This window comes from Girardinichthys multiradiatus, chromosome 1 (genome assembly GCF_021462225.1).
Source record: "Girardinichthys multiradiatus isolate DD_20200921_A chromosome 1, DD_fGirMul_XY1, whole genome shotgun sequence".
In the NCBI taxonomy this organism is placed as follows: Eukaryota; Metazoa; Chordata; class Actinopteri; order Cyprinodontiformes; family Goodeidae; genus Girardinichthys; species Girardinichthys multiradiatus.
In genome coordinates this window covers 16,989,235-17,011,137 of record NC_061794.1, presented here as the reverse complement: position 1 = coordinate 17,011,137, position 21,903 = coordinate 16,989,235, and the positions used below count along the sequence as shown (strand labels likewise).

Sequence of the window (21,903 nt, the reverse complement as noted above, 5' to 3'; positions counted from 1 at the left end):
GTGTGTTTATTATGTTTCTACAAAAAGGTAGAAAAACAGCTTAATTGCACTTCTGTGTGTACATTTTTATTATTTATCAGGCTTCTTAATTTTAACAACTGACATGTGGTTTCCATACTATTTCACATAATGTAATTCTGTCAGTCCAAAAATAAATCAGCTTTGGGCTTTAAAGCCTTTTGGGAATCTGGAACCTACATTTTTAACTATTAAACTAACTATATGTTGCTAGCTATAAAATAGCACAATAATATAGTTAGGTTATTTGTTCATATTATGAGATAATGTAACAAATACTACTTGCATGCCAGCTAACAGTGGGTAACACTACTATGCTAACAGCTCATGAACTCATGAACCATCATTAGATAAATGCCATGTTCTTTATACTATAATTATCCAGCAAAAAGTCATCATTATTTATTATGCTAAAGCAGGAGAGTTTTTAGGGTCTCAAAACATTGGAGGCTTTAGTCCAAATTCAAAATATTTAGATATCAATAAGACAATTTATAGGTAATTTAAAATTAAAATATAGGACATATTGTACCAGTTCTCTGTCTCGGCTGGTTTTAGACTGAATGTAAATTATTGTGAATCAAACAAAAAAGGTTTGCAATAATTTTACTTTTTATTTTTGTTAGAAGCTGAATGAAGGACAAGGAGAAACAGAGTTTAGGGCTGATTAAAAACCATTTTGCTGAAGCAAATAATGACACATTTTGAGGTATTTAGAAAATAACTTAATCTGAATTTTTGCTGACAAACGTTTTTCTTAAACTCAGAGATGTTTACTTTGGGCCAGATAAATATGCTTCTTTTGTCATCTACATAAATGACCTTTTTAAACGTTACATTCTCATCAAAGTGTTTCACTCCTGAGGCTCCATTGTCTTTATTCTTATATTTCAAAAAAGTAAAGTGGTATAAAGTTGATTGTCCTAAATTTTAGTCAATTGGTAAAATCCTAAAACCCATTTATTTTATAATACCAAGAGCTTTTGAAATATTTTATTAAAATTGTTCCTTCTTTTATGAACCTGTTCTCTTTTATCGCCATCTTTTCAGCCCTTCATTCCACTTCTGAAGAAATTTGTTCTGCATGTGAGACATTAATGCAGTTCTTACTATTAAACACTTTGAGAGGAAAGGGTGTTAAGTTGTGGTGTTTAAAATATAGCATAGAGCCTCATCCTGGACCTTATCAGTACTAATACAGTTATTAATAACTGTATATATATGGTATGTATGTCTCACCTTCAGTAAAACTGTATCCTATATCCAGATATTTTCACATTATGATGCAAATCCGGCTGGAAGCTCACAGAGAAGGTTGCTACTGTTTTCCATCACAGCCAGATAATTTAACTTTACCTGCAGCTCAAGTGAAAGTTCCTCATCATGACCCTGAAGATGCTCATTAGAGTGAACCTCCACCTCATGTCTTGCTGGGTTAATCAGTGATTAACTGTAACTTACAATTAGCCCATTCCGAGTCAGCATTCAGGTTTTACCGCTATCTTCGTCTGGGTTATACCGCTCTGCTTCCACCTGTTCCTGAACACACACACCCACCAGGCTCCCTCTCTCTGGTTGGCTCCACGGTTGCTCTAAAATGATCCCTGTTTGAGGCGCTCAGTGTAACTTTTCAGGTAATGAACGTTTTGGACTTCTCCAGAAACGAGTCCGTCTCTGGCTGTGCGCGTAGTTGCGCATTCGTGGTGCCGCGAGTGCGCAAATAACTATTTTTTGTCTTCTCCTTTTAACTCATTGTCAATTTAGGTGGAGCGAGACGTGATTATATGGAACACAATTGAAAAAAATCTGATTGTTTTTAAATAAAAATGTGAAGTCCAATACCATTTTGTGGCTGCATCTTTTTAATACTTCTAAATTTCTTCTATCAAGAAGTCCGGGGCTGTTCAGAAAACATCCTCCAGGTCTAACTACGCGCCTATGCTAAAGGTATGTAATATGCTTGCATTAGATACAATAACAGCAGCTAACAGGCAATCAATAACTAAAATGCAAACATTTGCCAACATGCTAATATTAGGATGTTGGCTAACACCAGTAAGCAGATGTTCTGTAAACAAGGAAATGCTGCATTTAATTAAGATACTCAAGCACAGTTTTTAAACATTATTTAAATAGTTTAATTTTAATACCAAGAAGAGCAGAAATTTTAAAACTTTACAACTTTATTCTAACCCTATTTGTTGCTAGCTCCCTGACTGAGGAACCTTCATCAACCCTGGTTCTGTCCACCCCCAACCGTCTCTCTTTGACACTGGGGTCCAGTCCAGCCTGAGTAGCACTGACACATGAAGTGTCGCTGAAAGTGTTTGCTGCTGGCGGAGTCAGTATCATTATGAGGGTCAGAGGTGGATGCTGATGATAGCCTATGACCAGAGTCGGGGCGTCGCCTAGCACAGCGGCCATGACTGTGGCAGAGTTGAAGAGTGCACCGCAGCGTGTCGGCCCTCAGGGACTGAATGAAGGGACCCAAGACATTGTGGATGTAGTCTCTGAGAAGGATGCACTGTTGCTGGTGGATGGAAGATGAGAACATAGTTACATACAGACTCTGAAGTGCACACACATTATGATTAAGTTGTTCACACACTTTTGATTTGCCGAATTTCATCTCTCCCCACAGCACGACTCCAGCTGTGCCGAGTGATGCACTCTCTCCAAGTGTGTGCTCCAAATCTGTCTGCAAACACAAGACATTCTGTTACGCTTACAAATTTCATTTCACCATATTATGTTGACTTAAATGACAACTGCCACCTTATTTAGAAAGTTGAGAGTATGTGTGAATGCCAGTCGAGCATATGGAAGGACAGGTGTGGCCTGGTTAATATTGTTGCCATGACGCCACAGAGAGGCCACTCTCAAAGCCTCCAGCAGTCTGTGTCTGAGTGTAGAAAACAGATCAGTTTATACCTGCGGTTTTAAAAAGGTTGTGGTAAAACTGGGATGAAATGTGTCTGTTTGTACCTGATCATCAGAGCTGCATCCATGGACCCTGCCAGCCTTTGCGGCAGGTAGATGCTGGGATAGAGAGCTGTGGACTGACCCCACAGCCGGGACAGCCGGTCGTTCTTCTGCTTCGTCCCCTTGTGGCAACGTCCTGTGTAGGTTTTATCTGCTCTCACACATTACATAAAAAAATATTGATGTCAGTTTTTATAATCGGTTATATCAGACTTACACTTTAAAGTTGAAAAACATTATTATTTAAGTACTTATTATTTACAAGTTCTTGCAAAGGTACTATTTTCATAATGCACTTTTATTTTCCTTCCATTATGCCGATACCCCTGAATTAATCATCTAAATAGTAAACAGAGGCCACCTGTTGTAAATTATTCTTAGTACAATTATGGCTGTTCTCTGAAGGCCTAACAATCTAACAGGATCATGAAGACCAAGGAAAACCCAAACATGTCAGTGATAAACTTTTGGAGAAGTTTAGGTTGGAAAACAGTATTCCAAGCTTTAAACATCTCACTGAGAATCTATTATCCCATAGTGGGAAGAATATAGCCCAACTGCAAAGCTATCAAGACATGGTTGTCCATCTAAACTGACAGGCTTGGAAAACCCAGCATTAGTTATAGAAGCAGCCAGGAGGCCCATACTAACTCTGAAGGGACTGCAGCAGTGTGAAAAACTAATAATAAGACAACTCCACAAATCTGTGCCTCATGGAAGAGTAGCAAGAAGAAAGTGTTAAAAAAACAAACAAAGGAAGTCCCATGTGCAGTTTTGTTTTCCTAAAGCCATGCGGCACACATGTGGAGGAAGGTGCTCTGGTCAAATAAGACAAGAATTTAACCTTTTGAGCCACACTAATTATGCACATCACCCTGAACACACCATGCCCACTATAAAACATGGTGATGGCACCAACATGCTGTGGGGATGCTTGGAGGCAAAAAGCTGCAGTGATCCAAAGGTCAGAAGAAGAATCTGTCAATAGTACAGCTATTAGTTGTGCACTTAGTTGTGCAAATCTTGCCTCTACAGAAGAGTGCAAGAAGAAAGCCACTGTTGACGAAAAACCATATGAAGTCAAAAAAGGGACTGGAAATTTGGTCGGTCAGGCAGGGACGGACGGACGCTAAAGGCTTGAGACTGGGGCAGGGGTTCAACCTTCCAGCAGGACGATGTCCATAAACATACAGCCAGAGCTACAATGGTTGAGATTAAAGCATTTTTGTGTTAGAACAGCCCAATGAATCAAAGTCCAGACCTGAATCCAACAGCATATCCTGTAGACTAAGGTTTAGCTATTTTCCACAGAAGAATGGGCAAAATATTCAGTCTAAATATGCGATGGTGGTAGAGATATACCCTGAAAAACCTGCAGCTGTAAAACATTAAGCCCAAATAAAATACACTGTTCGTGGTCCTTATGGGACAACCTGTAAAAAGGTTTAACGAGTATGAATATTTTTGGACAGCCCTGTATAACTGGATGAAAACATCCCTCTTTTCATGTATTTTTAAACTATATATACGTAAATTTGTATGTATGGTACAAACATGACTCCCAGCCTGTGAGCAACAATCCAGTTTCTGTTTGCTCTACCTGTTTTTCCCTTGTGTTTATTAAAGCAGGAGGGGAAACCATAAAAGCCCCAGAATCCTTTGGGCCGACGCCTGACCGCCAGCCTCAGTGTCTCCTCCATAAACTTCTGAGCGCTCTCCTCAAACTCCTGCCGAGCCAACCGCGTCACGTTCTCCTCGGACAAATCCAATCTCTCCTGTCTTACCAGCTGCTTGGACAGCCTGCGGTACTTCATTTTGGATCCAAAGTTGTCCTCCCACAGCGGTTGCCACTCCTCCCAGTCAATGACTCCCATACCGGAGAAGCTGGGACGCAGCAGGACGTACAGCTGCATTGCTGTGAGGGAAAGGTGAGAGGCCAGGTCACCAAGCTGAGGGATTCCTCCGTTCACCTCTCTGCCATTGTGGGAGAGGTACGGATATTTCCCCAGGCGGTCCCGGTAGAAGATGGTCATTTCCTGGAAAAGCAAAAAAAAAAAGGTGTCATTTAAAGTTCAGCCATCCTTCTTTTTATTATAGTTTGCTTCCAGGTGCCAGCTTTCCAGTCTTGAAGAGTACCCCTTCAGCCTTTCTCAAGGTTTTTAAAGAAAACCTTCTAAAGTTCTGACCAAAGCCAAAAAAACCTTGGCTTGTAATTATGTGAGTGAGTAGTTTCCTTTTAATACATGAATACAGTCCATCTAAATCATTTCATCACCTGTCCCTGGAAGCGCTGCTTATGGTTCTCCACGATCCCAAAATCCTGGAGGTCCAGCTGGATGTGGTGGTGTTTCTGACAGTTTGCTGTGGGCATGTTCCACACTACAACAAAGGGCCGGTCCCGCAGAACCGGACCTGCTGCAGCCACAGCAGGAGTGGACAGGTTCTCTGATAGGGAGGCGCAGGGCAACAATGTGATGAGGAGGATGAGCAGACGAAGGCGAGACAGCACCATGTCTGCTCAACGGTCGGTGTGTCCTTCCTGACCGGAGACACAGAACAACCTGCATGATTTAGGATTGTTTCACAGAGGGAATATGCTTTTTTCATATGTATTTCAATTAATTATTTGATCATTTTGGATAACTTAAAAGATGTTTTTCATTGCTTTTTGAGATTTTATTTATTTTTCTTCTAATTTTAATGATAATGTTTTTATGAACTGCCCTTGGTTTTACTTTCTTTACTTTTTTTCAATTTTTAACTCCTTTTAAGCACCTTCAGGGTATGATGGCTATATGAAATGTGCACTAGAAATAAAGTTCACCTGATTTGAGGGTACATTTTATTCACTTTTCTGTAATTTAGGTTGCTGTTTTCCATAACATTTTTTCCCCAAATACTTTCCTAATATGAAAGTGGTTCATGTGATTGCAGATTTATCAAAGCATTCAAACTTTATTAAGGCACGGCTGGTCTGACGGGTTCAACGAGGCACAAATACGCCTGCAACTTTAACAACTCAGGATCACATGATTGGAGCAGCTGAAAAACAGCTGGTTTGGATTTCTTAGAAGCGGATTGGCTGAAAAATCAAACCTTAAACATTAAAATAAAGAAATCATGAAACTCCACAGCAAATATGTAATTGGAGAATTTTTAATTTACACTCTACTTTTAAAAGGTGCCAGATAATTCTTCTAAAACGTAATTTATGACCTTCTGCTGGAGTATAAATATGACGACCGTGAAGCCACTGGGCACAGGGCCAGATGTGAGTCCATGTTTATCTTACCACCAAACATTACAGTCCTCTGGATGGTAAAGGGAAGTAAACAAAAAGGTCTCCACAACAACCAGGTATCCATAACAACCATCAGATGCGGTCTACCTGACAACAGGTAAACCAGCTCTGTGCTTTGGTCAGGTGCAACAAGAATTGAGTTGTTTTTTTTTTTTTGTAACAAAAACTCCAGGTTGGGTTGGTGTGAAACACAGGCTGCGGTCCTGTTCTTGTTCAAAAGGTTCTGGGAACCTTATGAAAGTCTGTGGACTCTTTAAACAATCAGAACCTTTACTTTTTTTTTTTTTTTAAATAAGCTCTTTCAAATCAGATAATGATGCAAACACAAATGGCCACGTCAACACCTGCATAGTTTATCAGACAAAATTAAACTTCCTCCAAGGCCACCTCAGCCCCCTGAAGTAAAGCAACAGAAAACCTGTGGAATGAGCAGAAGAGACAACCCAGGATAAAGTGGAGAGATTGTGCAAATAAAAATGGTGAAACATCTCCTTCCCTGTATGCTTCCACTCTTGAACTGTCCTGTTGGCAAAAAGGAGGTTGTATAAAGTATTGACAGCGTAGCTACCGTTAGGGAAACAATATTTATTTCTTAAAATAAAGGTTGAACTTTTGTATAAAATCAGTTTGAAATCACACAGCTGTGACAAAAGATCAATTTATTCAGAGACCCTTTACACATTTGTTCAAGAAGGTCCAACAGATGTGGAGGACATTGTTACTGCTCTCTTACTCCAACTTATATGCTTCAATCATTGTTTTTCATTATTTTACAATCATTATTAAGTTGCTTTTTGTTATTTTATCCCATCTTGGATAATAACTTTTCCTGTCTCTATGTCTGCGTTTTTTCCATCTTTGTGGTTCTTCCGCCCAAGGTTTTGGATCTTGAAAGTCAGCACGTGTCAAAAATGCATTATTCTTTGCTTCTCTTGCTTCCTATCACCTTCTCTGAGGTATGAGTGAGTTTTCAATGTGGGTCGGACAGGAACACACGTGTGTGCAGCATTTCTCTCTAATACAGGAATACACTCCCAAACATATCTGGCTGCTCATCAAATGTCTTTGTGCATCCAAAAGATGGGAACTCCTCTGGCGTCTCTGTAGGGAGTTTCTGTCAAAGTCTGAACTGAAGGCTGCCCTGCAGGCTGAGGGGGAGGAGGAGGAGGCGCAGGAGATATGGAGAAAGGAGGAGGTGGTGGGGGAGGTATGGCTGAAGGAGGAAGAGGAGGTGGTGGTAGAGGCGGGCTTAGAGGATTTTGTAAAGTAGAAGGTGGAGGTGACCCTACAACACTAGCACCTCCTGAGTCTTCAGGTTTGGTCAGAGTTTGTTTAATGGGTGTTGCCTCCTCATTTGGAGCTCTGGAAAGTCTCATGAGCAACCCCATGGGGAGGAGTGCCATCACAGCCCCCGAGCTCTGCACCGGCGTGGAGAGGACGTAGCCGAGATGGGCGTAGAAGCGCTGCTTGTCGTGGGTGGTCAGGCACAGACGCTTGAAGCCTCTGCATTTAGCGTACAGCTCAGTCTCCTCCATCAGAATCCGGCCGAAGCCCTTCCCCCGCTCCTGTTTGGACACAACTACTGACTCCACAAACAGGCTGCTGCTGCGACCCACGACCCGGGAGAGCCGGGCATGGCCGAGAAGCCGCTCTTCGGTCCCTCTGGGGCCCTGCAGGAGAACCAGGCAGATGGGAAATTCTGAGCTGGACTTCTGGAGGGAGTGGATCCGGGCTGCCTGGCTCCTCTGCCATTCAGAGTTGACCAGGTCTGCGCAGGGAACCAGCAGGTCTGGACGCTGGTGGATTGGAACAAGATGGATCCTCCTTGGTTTCACCGCATCTGGATGTTTGTTGTCCTGAACATCTCCATTCAGCACCAATACTTTTTCAGCATAATTTGACTTTGGGAAGGACTGTGGCTCATCCAGCTGGTCTCTGCTCTCTGGTTCGGGACCTGAGGACGTTAGAGCTTCAGACCTGTGATGAACAGGGTTTAGGTCAGTCTGAGCTCTGAAACTATACCAACAAGTCTGTGTTACTCAACAGGTAGTTAGAGCCAAGAGGTTTAAATAAAGAAGATGACCAATTTAATTAGAATCAGTTTTCTGTTCTCTGGACAGCAGCTTTAGAAATGTAACAATTTCATCAACTAGCAGCCTCTAAGGTCTTTATCTGCTGGAGACAGGGGGATAAAACTACGGTTTTCATCTTGTTGATGTCTGTGCTTTTTATTTTGCTCCTGTTTCTCGCATAGATTATTAATCTGGAAGCTATTTCTTTTTTTACCATATAAACATCCTGTGGACACACACCAGACTTGTCACGCATATATAAAACCTGTTGGGGAAGAACCCAGCCCTTCAGCATTTCACTTTGTCTTTAAGATTTTATTTCCACTTTTTACGATCACATTTTGTCATGTGACAAGTGTAAGATGCTAGGAAAGACAGCGCTGGAACCTGGGTGGCAGGGCTATGTTGGTTATTTCCCTAGATTTACAGAATAAAATGGGAAATGGATTCAGTTTTTCTTTGATTTTTATACTTAGATAAGATACTAAAGATGTAATAAACTGGTATGTGTTGCATATTACATTTCAGTTGAATGAATTGAGTTACTTGACTTTCAGTTACCTTCGAAACCTCAGCAAATCAGAAAAAAAAATGGATCTTGTTTTACAGAAAGCTGGAAAGTTTTAACCAACAAACAAGTAGTGACATTTTTTGAACCCGGCCTCAACATACATGTTCTGAGCACATTGACATGTTGCTCTAACTCCACTCTCCTCAAAACCATGAAATATAAAGTTGCATCTGCAAAAACACGGCCGGAAATGTGCTTTTTGTTATCATCTTACGCCACTTCTTGTTAAAGGCCTGCATAAACCGAGATGTTTCAACATTTCCACCCATCTACAGCGGACGCCACTCTAAGCGGAAGTGTCCACTCATTGCAACATCCTGCTGATTCCTTACAGCTTCCACCGGTGACATACTTCAAATAAAAAGCCCTACTCGTCATCCTCAAACGAGCTGCCAGTCAGCCTGTGAAAGCTGATCCGCATTTAATTCTCAGACTACTGATGATAGTAGCTGAGACCAATGGATAGAACTGCATACTGAGAGGTTTTTCACGTTGAAAAGGCATTTAATACGGTAAATATAACGCACAGCTCAGTAGGGTGTAATTACAGCAGGACCCTGAGGAAACAAGGTGGCTGATTCAGCCATAAAAACAATAATTTTCTGTATGATCTTCATATAATTTCATGTCACCTGCTGTTCCAGTGTCTTCATGTGCAGAAAATGAAAGCCATCTAATGAACTATTTGAAGGGTGGATCAACCTAAATGACTTATGCTTTTAAAAGCAGGCAAAAGCAAAAATGAAACCCATCTGGTTTCAACATTACATTTACAACAAATACAGATGTGATCACTTTTATGGAGTGTAATTTATCAGGGTGTATTTCAGCCAATATTTCTAACTGTGTCAACAAACTGCAGCTAACAGGGAAGTGGTAGCTTTCAGACATACATCCCTACAAAGTTATGTTAGCTGAAGCCACTATCCAGGTTGCAGGTATTGCTTCCTACTTTCCGACTGTTACCACAGGAAAACTGCGCTGGAGTTTCAGATTGTTATTCAACGATGTATTATTTGACCATAATTACAGATGTTAGTATTTGAACCAATGACTGGGAGGAAAAAATGTGTGAAAAAATCCCAGTGTGAGACGTAATATTATCATTTTCTACTCTTACCCATTTTAGTTTATCACTAAGATAAAATCAACTGAAAGATTTCGTCTGTTAGCTGCAAACAATTACTAATGAGCGTCCTTATGAATGAGAGTTCATTTTAAGGGAAGAAAGGCAGCACAGTTCCACACAAACTTAAATTAAAATGTTTTGTTTTTTTTAGGAAAATACAGAAAACAGACCAAAAACCAGCCAACAACTAAAAAATATTGACTCACCCAGAAAGGAAAGTTGAAGACTAATAGCTGACTGTTGCACAGGTATTAAACTTGTCTCTGAACACCCAGCACTATTTCACATTCTGTTTTGTAACAGGAAACTGGTTACTGGCTAATTAACACATACTGCAGAAGAAGAAGCAGCGGCTGTTTACTCAGGATAATTCAGATGTTCTCCCTGAGACCAGAGAAAGAAAAACTTTTAATAAGATAGTTTAGTTTTTGTTTCTTTCTTCTTTAAGATGTTAATTGATTCATCTCATAATATAATTAACTTGAAATTGTTCTATTGGAGCTTGCTTGTAAAACTACCTCTTTTTCTGATATGACTTTATGCTCTGTACCACTGTTTGAATTGTGCACTCTTGACAATTCAGCATCAAAAAAAAATAAATAAATAAATAATGTATGTAATGAAACAGTATATGAAGTAGTTAAAGATTCCGGGTTTTTCCAGAACTAAGCAGAAAATCCTGCAGCAGCTTTAATATGATAGACAGACTCTTGGCAAGCTCCCTGGCCCGCTTCAGAGTTGTCATCTGGGGAAAAAAAAAAAAACATGGTTTTTTGGTAGCATTCTGTTGACCTTCGTACAATAACATTTTATTACTTCATTACCACTGCAAACTATGGCATAAGGGATACAAATGAGCAAATATCAACAAAATCCTACTTGTACATATCAACTTTATTTAAGTACATACATTAAGAAATATTTTTATATTTGCTTGAATATACCTTGGTTATATTATAAATCTTTTACATAAAAAGTTATATCTTATAAATACAGATGGTGAAACCTTTATAAACTTTACCCACAAACATTGTTAAATATGGGGCATTTTACAGCTCTTTAGAGTGAACGAATCCATAGGAAAAAGCTATCTACAAGATAGTTTTTTATTTTTAACAGTCAATGAGAACCCCACCAATAGGCAGGGCATCAAAAAATTGAGATAAACTCTTGTTGTTCCTCTCCACGGAAATCTTTAGTAAAAGGCGAAAGATTTATACGATCTGAAGAGAAACAAGAGTGCATGACCTGATTACGTTGAAGTGCCCCATGCCTATCGTCGTCATACCCTTCTCACTCACGGTGCTACTTGACTGAGCAACATAGGAGCTCATTTAGTTTTTAAAAAAATTTAAGACTTTACTACCTTTAATTTAACTATTTGATGACCTCAAGCAAAAATGTTTAATATTTCACATAACCAGTCAAATAAAGAATTTAAAATAAAGCTGTGTGGGCGCAATGCATTGTGGTAACGAGGTCGAAACTGGCCACGCCTCTACATTTTTAACCTCTTTATTTTCAGTTAAAGTTTATGCATTTTATAAATGGAAATGGTGTGCGTTTTTATACAACGCAACGAAGCGATTGCGTTCATATTGGCCTTCAACACTCATTAGAAGACAAGAATACCCATTATTTTAGGGTTCACGCATGCGCACCTGGGTTTACGCATGCGCAATGACCGTTTATGAGAAACCAGAAATGTTGAAGTGTTCTTCAATCGAGGAACACAAGATTTCTGAAGGCATCAAACCAATTCATTATAACAAGAAAACATGTTGTTTGCATCATACTAAGAGATTCGGGGCGTGTTTAGATATATGTAGCAGTACGCACTTTAACAGCGCTGACAGAAAAACTCATTCTGGCAGCAGTTGTTTTTAATAAACATGTCAATATAGAAAAGGCTGGGCGAGTTAGTAATACTATAACTATGAGTGGAAATGTCCTACGTCATTTTTATAGCACTAATCATGACTTGTTTCGTATTGGTAGTGGAAAGTATTTGTACTGAATTCTCTCACAGTACATTTTTCATCCCTGTCTCCGTGGCTGCCACTTCCATGTAAGGTAAGAGCAGAAATTAGCAGCTGCATGACTTTCAGTTGGCATACTTATTCATTTACAGCGTTAAAACTGCATTAATTCCCGTGGTATGGATTAAGTACCAGGGGAAACCACATGTTTAACTTATAATTTCCCACAATTAGAAGCTTAGTCGCACTTAAACGTTACCTACATTTTCAGTCTCGCGGTCACACGCTGGTAGCCTTCCTGTCAAAGCGCTCTGATTGGACAAACAGCTGGTCTCCAGGCGGCGTCGTTGCCTGTAGGCGGTGACGGCAGCCAATAGCAGTCAACTGCAACTGACCCACCGTCAGGCACCGCCGATGTTTATAGTTTCTCCTTTGGAGAAGATGGTGGATCTCATCACTGCCTCTCGGCGGATTGGAGTGTTATTACACAAAGCAAACTAAAAACCTTGCAGGAACAGCTGGTACATTTACACCAGAATGGCTTCCCTTCTTTCATCAGTTCTGAGCTTTGCATAGAGACGCCCTCATTTGCAAAAAATTAGGTGAAAAGAAATTGTCACACAATGATGTATAATCTTCATTTTGGTTTAACCATGGAGAGTGACTTACTTGCAGGTAAACATCTAAAATGAAAATGGGTTGTACTTATCAAACAAAATATATCCAGGAAATGTGTACTTCAACCTGAAAAACCTGGGACATCCTAATCTGGAGTAGTTGTTCGGGCTAATATCTAATGTTAGCTGAAATACCTATATGAGATGTTTGGGGGGTTTCTTGCATGAACAGCCCAATTTAAATCAACACGCAGTATCCTAATGAGATGAGCATCTGGGCTTTGACTCAGCCCGCAAATTTCAATTTCTTAATTCCAGCCAGTCCTTGGTGGGATTACTGGTACATCTAAAAAAAAAAAAACCAACAAAAAAACCAGAATATTCTTAAAATGTCAATATTTTTATGATATTCGTGTCCCCTATTCTGGTGTCCAAATGACTCAATTTGAAACTTATCTGCCCAAAATACAGAGGTCCAGGCCTATATCTGCTTCCTCTCTGGCAACTTACGTCTAGGCTTCATGTTTTTCTTAAAAAGCAAACGTTTCCTCCTGCCACACTTCTCATGAAATATAAACATGTGCAGTTTAATCTATGTCCTGTACAAAGACTAATTTTTAATTCCTTTGAGACCTCTTGAACCCCTTCCCACTAATAAGCCAATAAAATCTTCATATTCATGTTAAAAGGGACTGTTAGGGGTCCCAACTATACCACATGTGGTCTTGCTTAAAACTATTTCCTTGTTTTGGTTGTTTGAATTCATTTTTAATGGTGACCAGCACCTGTCCAGAGTTAACAAATGAAAACTTGCCTTTTAGGGTGACCAGCACCTTTAATTGGTTCACTGCAGTGCACCATACATGTTACACTAAATAAAAACTAAACCAGTTTCATGCATGCACTCAAATTTACAGGTTCATACTTTTTTTTTTTTTAAATCAAACATTATGCTACTGCAATTTGTGTCTTAGAGTTTCCTCTAATTCATTGCTTAAAATGTGAGACAATTCTTTAATGTTCATTCATTCATCTTCCATACCGCTTATTCCATAGTGGGTCACAGCAGTCTACGGGTGAGAGGCAGGGTACAATTCTTTAATATATTTGCCTCCAATTTTTTCCGCAAAGCACTTATCTGGCTCTATAACCTCCAAATTATTTTGGCACTGGTAGCTCTGTTATGTCACAAGAGAGTTTGTGTTGCAGATGTGTCATCTAAACTGGCCATAAAATCCAAAGATCCTTGTGCTGCACTTGGATTTTCTTTAGGAAAGCAAAATTATACTCACAAAAAAACAATCATAACCACTTAAGGTGTAATTTTACACTTTTTTGTATACATCAGCCACATTAGAACATCTCCTTAAGAGGGTAACAGGCCATTTTTTAAACAAAACTGAAAGATAATCAATGGATCACTGTGAAAAGAGCTTGCTGCCTTTGCGCTGACAGATATTGGAGGAGCACAAGATAATCAGACAGTATTGGAGTCCTGACAATGATGTTCAACTCTCAATACATGTAAACACAGCAGATGTGTCCAAAGTTGGATGTTGTCAATAAACTTGAAAAAACTACCCTAAATTGTTTTCTATCCTGCAAGGCAGAGCTTACCTCTGTATGGGCGAACCAAGGTGAGAACTGGAACCTTTTACATACACAGCAATGAAAATGTTGCGTTTCAGCAGAAAGTAAAAAGAGGCAGGAGTGTTACCAAAATGTTTACTTTATTTTTCAGCTTTTCTTTGAATCCAGAACAACTCATCCGAGAATAATCAAGAATTAAGCACTAATATGTTTTTTATTCGATTTGTTTTTTCTCTTTTTACAGTTTGTCAAAGATGGATGGCAAATTTTTATCTAGAACTTAATGTAAAACAAAACAAAAAGAATATATAACAATACATTATTAATTCAATACAATGAAATGTGGAGTCTGACAGAATAACAATGGCCCAGAAGGTGTAGGTTTGTTGTTTTCGCCGCTTCCTCCGTTGTACTGCAACAATCACCAGCACTAACTCAATCAACGACAGCGGAGGAAGAAAACGGAGCGCGCTCAAAGTTCTGCACCCCAGCCTCCCAAAGAGGAAACATTTTTTTTATTTAAATAATATTTTATCAAAGCTTCTGTTTTTATATTCATAAAATGTTTCTAAAACGTATCTGTCTTTAAACTTAGTTTTTTTTTTTTTTTGCGTTTTTGGATTTGTCGAAAGATCTTGAAAGATTTTCATCTCCATGGTGTGTGTGTGTTTGAGCATCTGTACCCGTCACCCCATGTGTGCGCCTATATTTTAATGTGTCCTTGGCTGAGGCTTGAAACAACTCTGAGTTGTTCAGTTGCTCATGTGAATGTAAAGCCTGCAAGCATGGAGCTTCATGGTGTCATTCTGAATGTGTTTGGAGAGAGTGTGTGTGTGTGTGTGTGTGTGTAGTTCATGTCCTTACACTGCTCTGCCTGCATAAGGTCACCGCAGGTAAGACATTCATACTGAGAGGTTGAAAGTGACTCAAGCAACAACTTGGGTGGCCTGTAGCAGGATGTGTGTTGAAGCATGTGCATCTAACCAACGTCAGCTTATCAAGGAATCTGTTTAGCTTGGGTGTGCTCGAGGGTGAGCACACATTTTTGGAGTGTATGTCTCTCAGTGCCTACCACGTGTGTTTGCGTGTGAGAGAGGGCAGAATGTTTGAAAACGGAGGATTTATGGACCTGCAGGTGAGCCAAGTACGCTTTCCCATGCTTCTGCACCATGTGTAAAGCTCATGAGTCCATTTAACCACTTCCTGATGTTGGAGAGGACTTATGTCTGTGTGTGTGTTTGTTGGTTGGTGTGTTTGTAAAAGAAGGCACGGAGGGTGGTGTGGGAGGCTCAGTCTCTCAGGTCCATGCTGGAGCCGAACAGAGCCACCAGCTGCTCCTCATAGTGGGAGATGTTCCTCTTCATGATTTCCTTACAAGAGCCCAGGAGGCGCTCAAACGCCTGCACGTCTATTACTGCACAGAGGAGAAAGGAAATTACATTCGTTTCAGTTGCCTGAAGTATTGAACTGTATCACATATGGATCACTTCATGCCTCCTCAAAGCTTCTAGTTATTATTAGTGATATGTTACCTATTTTAGATCCTCTATATTTTCAGTTTTTATTGATGTCAGAAATGCACTAAAAGCACATGTAACACCTCACGAAAACAATGCAAACAAACTCAATGCAACTGGACTAGACTACCTTGATAAGACTTTCTATTATTTTGTGTGACGTTACCAATATTTATAATGGGATGGTTCAAAACTTTAGAGCTAAAATCACCCCCAGGTGTTTTCCACTGCAGGAAGCAGGACCAAATCAGACACAAAGTGCATTTCGACTACGGATTCCTGAACACTTTTTCTCAGGGGCTGAATTTCTCTGAACCTTATCTATGTAGGGAGTTTGTGTGCATTTCCACTGTGAGGTCTTAAACCGGGTCGTTAAGGTAGATAACATCCCCCTCCCTGGATACTGAGTGGCTCCTCCTCCTGAAGGAGCACATGTAACAGCTGAGTCTAGAAGGAGCTTAACAACGGTAAAATCAGATCAAAATAGTGCTAATCTCAGATTGTTTCAAAGCGGTTATGGTTTAAAAGCCACAGACTGACACCTCAAAGTGTGTCAGTGGGTTTACTTCTGTTGTGTAATTTAAAGTGCAGGAGAAGGTGAACTGGAAGATGACCAAAACAAGATGCACTAAATATTCAACCAGTGAGAAAAGGGTTTTATAGGGTTACCTTAAATCACATTAATAGAATCAGCTACCCTTTATGGAAATATGAATTAAATGAATGACTTGAAGCAACACTCTTCAAAGTTGTATTTTAGGGCTTTAAACAGGCGAAGATCAAATATTTTACAGCATTTATGTTCAGAGAAAAAAAAAATGGATCATTAACCTATTTTAAGTTTAAAAGAAGCAGATATGCTGAAGCAGCTGCAGTGTCTCTGCTTCAAGGGTGAGTAAGCACAGAAATCTTGGTCAGCAAAAATCATTTAACGTTTGTTAAAGTTTCCCCAAGTTAGCTAAAAAGGTTTCGGGGAAAAAAAGACGTTAAGGAAGCCTTAGTTAAAATGATGCTGTGGATCTGTTTCTTTTCCAAAAGGTCCTGAGAAACTGAGTGCATGGCATCAAACTAATTCAAATATAAAGAAAAATCTACAGTTCTCTACCAGAAAACTAATAACCGGTTGCCACTGGATCTTTCAACAGGACAATGATCCAAAGTATATGGACAAATCAACACAATAATTGTTCCGACACCAAATCGACTTAGAGTTCTGGCCGTCTCAATCCCAGGACCCAAGTCCTATAGAAACCAACAGGACGTATTAATGACGGCAGGGCTTCCAACAGTTTTACCACTGCTAATTCTTTTTAAAAACTACCATTTCTTAACACAAGATTTTTCCCCCTGAAATGCACTTAAACTAAAGGCTGGAGTTTTATTAATCTGGCAGTATGAGATTATCCTACTGCTATAAAAAAATGCATTTAAGACTTTGTACACGTCTTAAGTAGAGGTGCCAATAAATGTTGAGGACACTGAATAATTCAACCCTGGTAACATGCTACTGTTCATGGCTTTTCCAGAGTCCATAGGGAAAGTTTAAGGGAGCTACATGAGGTCAGACTGTAAAGATCAATAGAATACACCAAGCTGGAAATATTAAGGTTACCGATCCATAAGCAAATCCAAAGGACTGCAATATGTTTTAATAAAGTCCCTCTTTAACTTATAAAGTGAAAAAGTAACTTGGTTTATAAGTGAAGATTTCTTTTAATTAATTTTCTTCTAATCCCCAAGATAAAGACCAGAATAAAATGTTCTCAGTCTCAAAAGAGGCCCAGGGGAACAATGAATGACTGCTAACCGTTCACAGCAGCAGGAGGCAGGGAGAACTGTGAGAAAGACCACAGAACAACAAACAATATTGCTACAGTACAGCTGAACTGCATTTTCTCTGCTTCACAAGCCAAGCAGCAGTTGTGGCAGACAGGTGGTGTTATTACCATCTCAGTTAACTGATAGACATCAGTGACAGGTATGTGAGTAAGGACAGGATGCATGGATCCACTCAGGACTGATGAGGAACATGAGATGGCTTCCATATTTCACAGAAAAAGGAGAGGTGACACAAGCTAAAGCACAGCTGTTAAAAGGTGCTGCTCCTTTTTTTTTTTCCATTTGAAGAGAAGCTTCTCCACTCTGCAGCCTGAATCTGAATATCTGCTCACAAAGCAAATTAATTACGGAACTGCCTTCAGCTATTAGAAACTACAGGGTTATGGCTCAGGAGTTAAACGTGAACTGAAAACAATTTGAAGCTCAAATACCACTTAATAATGCATGACAAACTGCTTTAAACTGTTCAATCAGTGGGAAATAAACATGTGTTGCTGAAGTTAGGAGATGTTTACTGATCAGCTCCAGATCTCATATTAAATTCTATCATTTACGAACAACTGATGAAGGAAGGAACCGCAGAATATTTCGTGAAGTAATTCAACTCCCCAGTTTTAGAAGATAGATATTAATTCTCCAGACATTAGCCTTTTAGACCAGAACCTGTGTCACATACACAGATCTCATGTCATTATCATTGTCTAAAGTTAAGGATTAGCACTAGTGCTGACATGAGTTTGTCCAGAATTTTTCCCCTTACCCAAACACTTGACATCTCCCTCTGCGTAGGCTGAGGCGGCCCTGGGCTTATTAGTGACCAAGGCCAGCTCCCCGAAGTACTGGCCCCTGCTACAGCGTGCTATCTCCACCTCGGTGTTGTCTGCATGGTCTGCCTTTGTCTGCAGGGAGGAAGATAAGCAGAGAGGAGGATTAAAAGGTTAGCTGCCCCCCCGAGTGCCGCCTGCTCTGGGCACAGCGAGAGCCGCAGAGAGGCTGTGGTGGACTCCCTGTTGTTGCTAGGCAAAACCTGGAAGCCCTCCTGCGGCCTGGTGGATTTGAATTGAGTGTTTTGGCTGTCGTCATCCATTGTGCTCAATAGGAACTGGTTAGTAAAACACTATAAATCGGTAACAGTACTGTTCTCAAAGCAGTTACAGAGTTAGAACGTACAGCCGTGTAACAACAAATGAACATGATGAGGATGTGTATCTTACTTTACTCTTCATCATGATCTTGACCTCTCCAGATTCTACGATGTAGAAGCAGTCAGCCTTGTCTCCCTAAAAAGAAAAAATCTTTTCAATAAATCTAAAATGCAAAGTTATGGGTAAAAACTGTAGAAACCTGCAGTGTCCCACCTGCGTGATGATGCGCTCTCCTTCTGAGAACTGCTTCATTCCTAAAACGTCCACTATCTTCATCCTCTCTGTTGCCTGCAAAATGACAATAAAAACAGGGATGTTGACAGAAAGCTGAGTGAAGGAATTTATTGTTTATTTGTGATGTCTACTGTTGCCCACAAAACATAAAAATGAAATGCACAAAGGAAAACGATCTCCCACCCCTGGTGTCAAGGCACATCTTTGATTTTAAAACATTTGTTTTCTGAACATGAAGCAATTAATATATAAAAGAGATTTTATTTGCAATTAAGAGGTTTAAACTGATTTTGCTAATTTCATTTTTCTTCAGTGTTCAACTTTCATTAACATACATTTAATCACCAGAGAGCTGAGGAGTGGTTTCCTCTTGCTGTACAATCCAAACGTACCTCCAGTGATTTAAGCAACGGCACAGACTCGATGAAAATCTCGTACATCTTCCTCTTCTTGGCATTGTTTTTAACAATGAGTCTTCGAAATGTTGCACGGTCCTAGGAGCAAAACCCAAAGAGATTGGTGAGAACACTCAAAAATATCTTTAGCACAAACTGGATGTTTATCAGTTGTCTTTCTGAGTTTAACCGCCAGGAGGAGCTGCAGCAGCATAAATAATCCAACTAAAGCAGGACTCCATTCATAGATTACATGACTCCATTCTTAACATGTCTGAGCATCACAGAGCTCAGGGTTGAACTCAGTGAAGAAAACATTGCCAGCCATGACAGCTCAGCTTATGAATTAAGGTAACATGTTTATAGGGAAAGCAGGTCTAAACTGACATTATATAAGATTTATAAAAAGCCACACATGCCAGGAGCTTTTTAAACATCCAAATAGAACAAGATATTTATACATAAAAAAAAGACATTATTTTAAGCCTTACACAATCCAATCATATGGATTATTAATATCATTTTCAGCTTACAATGTAGCTTTTTATTTGTGTTCTTACCAGGCCCCAAAGTGCGCCATCCTGGGTGGCTACGATGGTGGCAGCGCGCGGTGTGTTGTACATGAGGGCCAGCTCTCCGAAGCTGCCCTTATTGTTGTACTGACCCACACATTTTCCTGATACCACAATGTCATACACACCCCTACAGAGAGGAGAGTTGGACAAAAAAGGCAGAAGAAAAAATGAAAAAAGGTTAGCAAAACATAATGTTGAGCTGTAGTTTTGTATACTCACCTAATGTGTTTTTAATACGCATATGCATTTACTTATCATCAGCAGCCCCTGGATAAAACCGTATTAGTTGCACAATGGGTGACAATATTGTGACTTTACATATTGTACTACAGATTCATTTGTGTTCAACTCTGGCTCCAATAAGTAAAGTAGAAGATGAAATGTAACCCACATTGTTCAGATTCAGTCAGAGACTCTGCATATTTTATTCTTAGTTAGAATTTTAAAAACCTATTTTGTGGAATCCTGATGTAGAAATCTACATTTCATTAAGCTGTTTTTGTGTTTGTTTTCTCAGTGTACATTTGTTCATAAAAAGAAATATGCCGGATAGTATCTTTAACATGTTAAGTCATTTGTTCTTCAGACCCATGGCAGCTTTAGAGTTAAACTAAACCAAATTTAACCAGCTCTCAAAGACTTGGAGCTCATCACCACATAAATCAGGAAATATTAGTGGAGCCCAGAATATGTCGCTTTTGGTCTAGATTCCAGGACGGTTGTTGGTCAACACAGCAACTTTGTTTCGTTGCCGCTTCATCACCCGTGGAGAAGCAGTCGAGCAAAGAGCTGATTGGAGTTGGTCAGCAATTATAAGCAGGGTTGGGCTGCTGTAATGCTAATAAATACTGTTCTATTCATTATTAAGGATGTATGAATTATTTGACATTTTTTACTAAAATGCAAATAAAAAAAAAACTAACAAAAAAATTAACTTTTAAGCCACTTTACATAGAAAGAAAGTCCAAAATGCAGATGAATACTTTGCTAATGGAGTGAAGCATTTCAACAGAGCCGCTCTCTCCTCCCTCCTCTATCTTTCTGTATGGGGATTATACGTAAGGAAGGTAATTTGCATTAATATTGCTTGGCAGGATTAACCAGTCATTTTCTAAGATGGCAGGTCCTCTCATTGGCTGTGCAGAGGGGCTAAAGCCCTCGTAGGTGTTGGAGTATTAGCTTACTCTGGATTACCATAACCATGGGGACAATGATCGCTTGTGTTCTCCACTGTATGGCTATGTCTGTCACCCTTTAATTCAACATGCCAACAAAGCAGTGGTTAATAATAAATTTGTCAACACAGAGCCAAAAGTATCAGTATTTTTTAAATAAATACTTGAATGACACAGACAACGCAGCAATAAGGAGTTATCTGATGTCTACCATATCATTTAGCACTATCTGACTAGTACACTAAGTTAGTGGTGCAGAAGACATGTAGAGATTCACAGCTGCACAGAGAGCATGTGTGCATAGAAAAGAATTTGCCATCTAGTCCATCGCTGCCTTGTTCTTTTATGATTCAATTTCCTAAGATAAAACATGAAAAATCTCCACCGTATTAAAAGGAATGATTTTGAGCGCTTCACTTTAATTATATGGAATCATCCAGGACAAGAAAGAACATGCTGCAAAAAAGGCTCTTAAGAAATAAACAACAGGATGACTTGCTGATTTCAAATCTGAAGGCAAATAACATTAGCTTGCTTGATAATATTTTACAATGATCCTTATCACATTTTCCATGCCCCTACCAAATGATATTCCTGCTTCTCCCTGAGGGCTTGCACAGGATTTTCAGTTACTTCCTGTTTTATGGGCCTCAGATGAGACTGTTTATTCTCGACTGAAACGCTGCCAAATGGCAGCACACTGGCAGGGCAGGAGCCTGGATTTAGAATCAGCTGAAAGCAGGGACAAGTAAAGCTACCCAGAG

At 39.7% G+C, this 21,903-nt stretch overlaps 3 protein-coding genes and 1 non-coding gene across 8 annotated transcripts in view; all 4 read right to left on the bottom strand.

Annotated features, from left to right (window-relative positions):
- Nucleotides 1–2,132: 2,132 nt before the first annotated feature.
- Nucleotides 2,133–12,468, bottom strand: hyal3 (hyaluronidase 3). Of its 4 annotated transcripts, XM_047372984.1 has the most exons (8): nt 12,316–12,468; nt 10,280–10,818; nt 5,276–5,539; nt 4,601–5,036; nt 3,004–3,151; nt 2,794–2,920; nt 2,627–2,716; nt 2,133–2,548 (listed from the first exon to the last, which is right to left on the bottom strand). In XM_047372984.1, exons 3-8 carry the CDS (start codon nt 5,510–5,512, stop codon nt 2,249–2,251), a joined length of 1,338 nt encoding a protein of 445 aa, XP_047228940.1. In that variant the 5' UTR covers nt 5,513–5,539; nt 10,280–10,818; nt 12,316–12,468; the 3' UTR covers nt 2,133–2,248. The 4 variants fall into 4 exon arrangements, with proteins under 4 accessions (XP_047228940.1, XP_047229026.1, XP_047229107.1 ...); XM_047373070.1 differs by lacking the exon at nt 10,280–10,818 and having other exon boundaries at nt 12,312–12,468; XM_047373151.1 differs by lacking the exon at nt 10,280–10,818 and having other exon boundaries at nt 5,276–5,561.
- On the bottom strand, nt 7,357–9,365 carry LOC124864139 (N-alpha-acetyltransferase 80). The gene is made up of 2 exons (XM_047358839.1): nt 9,316–9,365; nt 7,357–8,278 (listed from the first exon to the last, which is right to left on the bottom strand). Exons 1-2 carry the CDS (start codon nt 9,363–9,365, stop codon nt 7,357–7,359), a joined length of 972 nt encoding a protein of 323 aa, XP_047214795.1.
- Nucleotides 11,202–11,316, bottom strand: LOC124877284. Its single transcript, XR_007040490.1, has one exon. It is a non-coding gene; the product is annotated as a U5 spliceosomal RNA (small nuclear RNA).
- A 1,912-nt stretch (nt 12,469–14,380) lies between the features above and the next one.
- prkar2aa (protein kinase, cAMP-dependent, regulatory, type II, alpha A) overlaps nt 14,381–21,903 on the bottom strand; it is a 66,690-nt gene continuing 59,167 nt past the window's right edge. For both annotated transcript variants that reach the window (XM_047371081.1, XM_047371090.1), the window contains exons 6-11: nt 19,950–20,091; nt 19,387–19,488; nt 18,974–19,048; nt 18,830–18,895; nt 18,376–18,514; nt 14,381–15,673 (exon numbers count right to left, since the gene is read on the bottom strand). In XM_047371081.1, coding sequence (XP_047227037.1) covers nt 15,549–15,673; nt 18,376–18,514; nt 18,830–18,895; nt 18,974–19,048; nt 19,387–19,488; nt 19,950–20,091 — 649 coding nt within the window. In that variant the 3' untranslated portion in view covers nt 14,381–15,548. The remainder of the gene's footprint in view (nt 15,674–18,375; nt 18,515–18,829; nt 18,896–18,973; nt 19,049–19,386; nt 19,489–19,949; nt 20,092–21,903) is intronic.

Coding starts and splice junctions, on each gene's coding strand:
- hyal3 (XM_047373070.1), bottom strand. CDS start 5,512: ATGGTGCTGTCTCGCCTTCGTCTGCTCATCCTCCTCATCACATTGTTG. Junction 5,037..5,275: donor AGCAGCGCTTCCAGGGACAG/GTGATGAAATGA, acceptor TTGCTTTTCCAG/GAAATGACCATCTTCTACCG. Junction 2,717..2,793: donor CTCTCAACTTTCTAAATAAG/GTGGCAGTTGTC, acceptor TTGTGTTTGCAG/ACAGATTTGGAGCACACACT.
- LOC124864139 (XM_047358839.1), bottom strand. CDS start 9,365: ATGCGGATCAGCTTTCACAGGCTGACTGGCAGCTCGTTTGAGGATGAC. Junction 8,279..9,315: donor AGCTCGTTTGAGGATGACGA/GTAGGGCTTTTT, acceptor TGTTCATCACAG/GTCTGAAGCTCTAACGTCCT.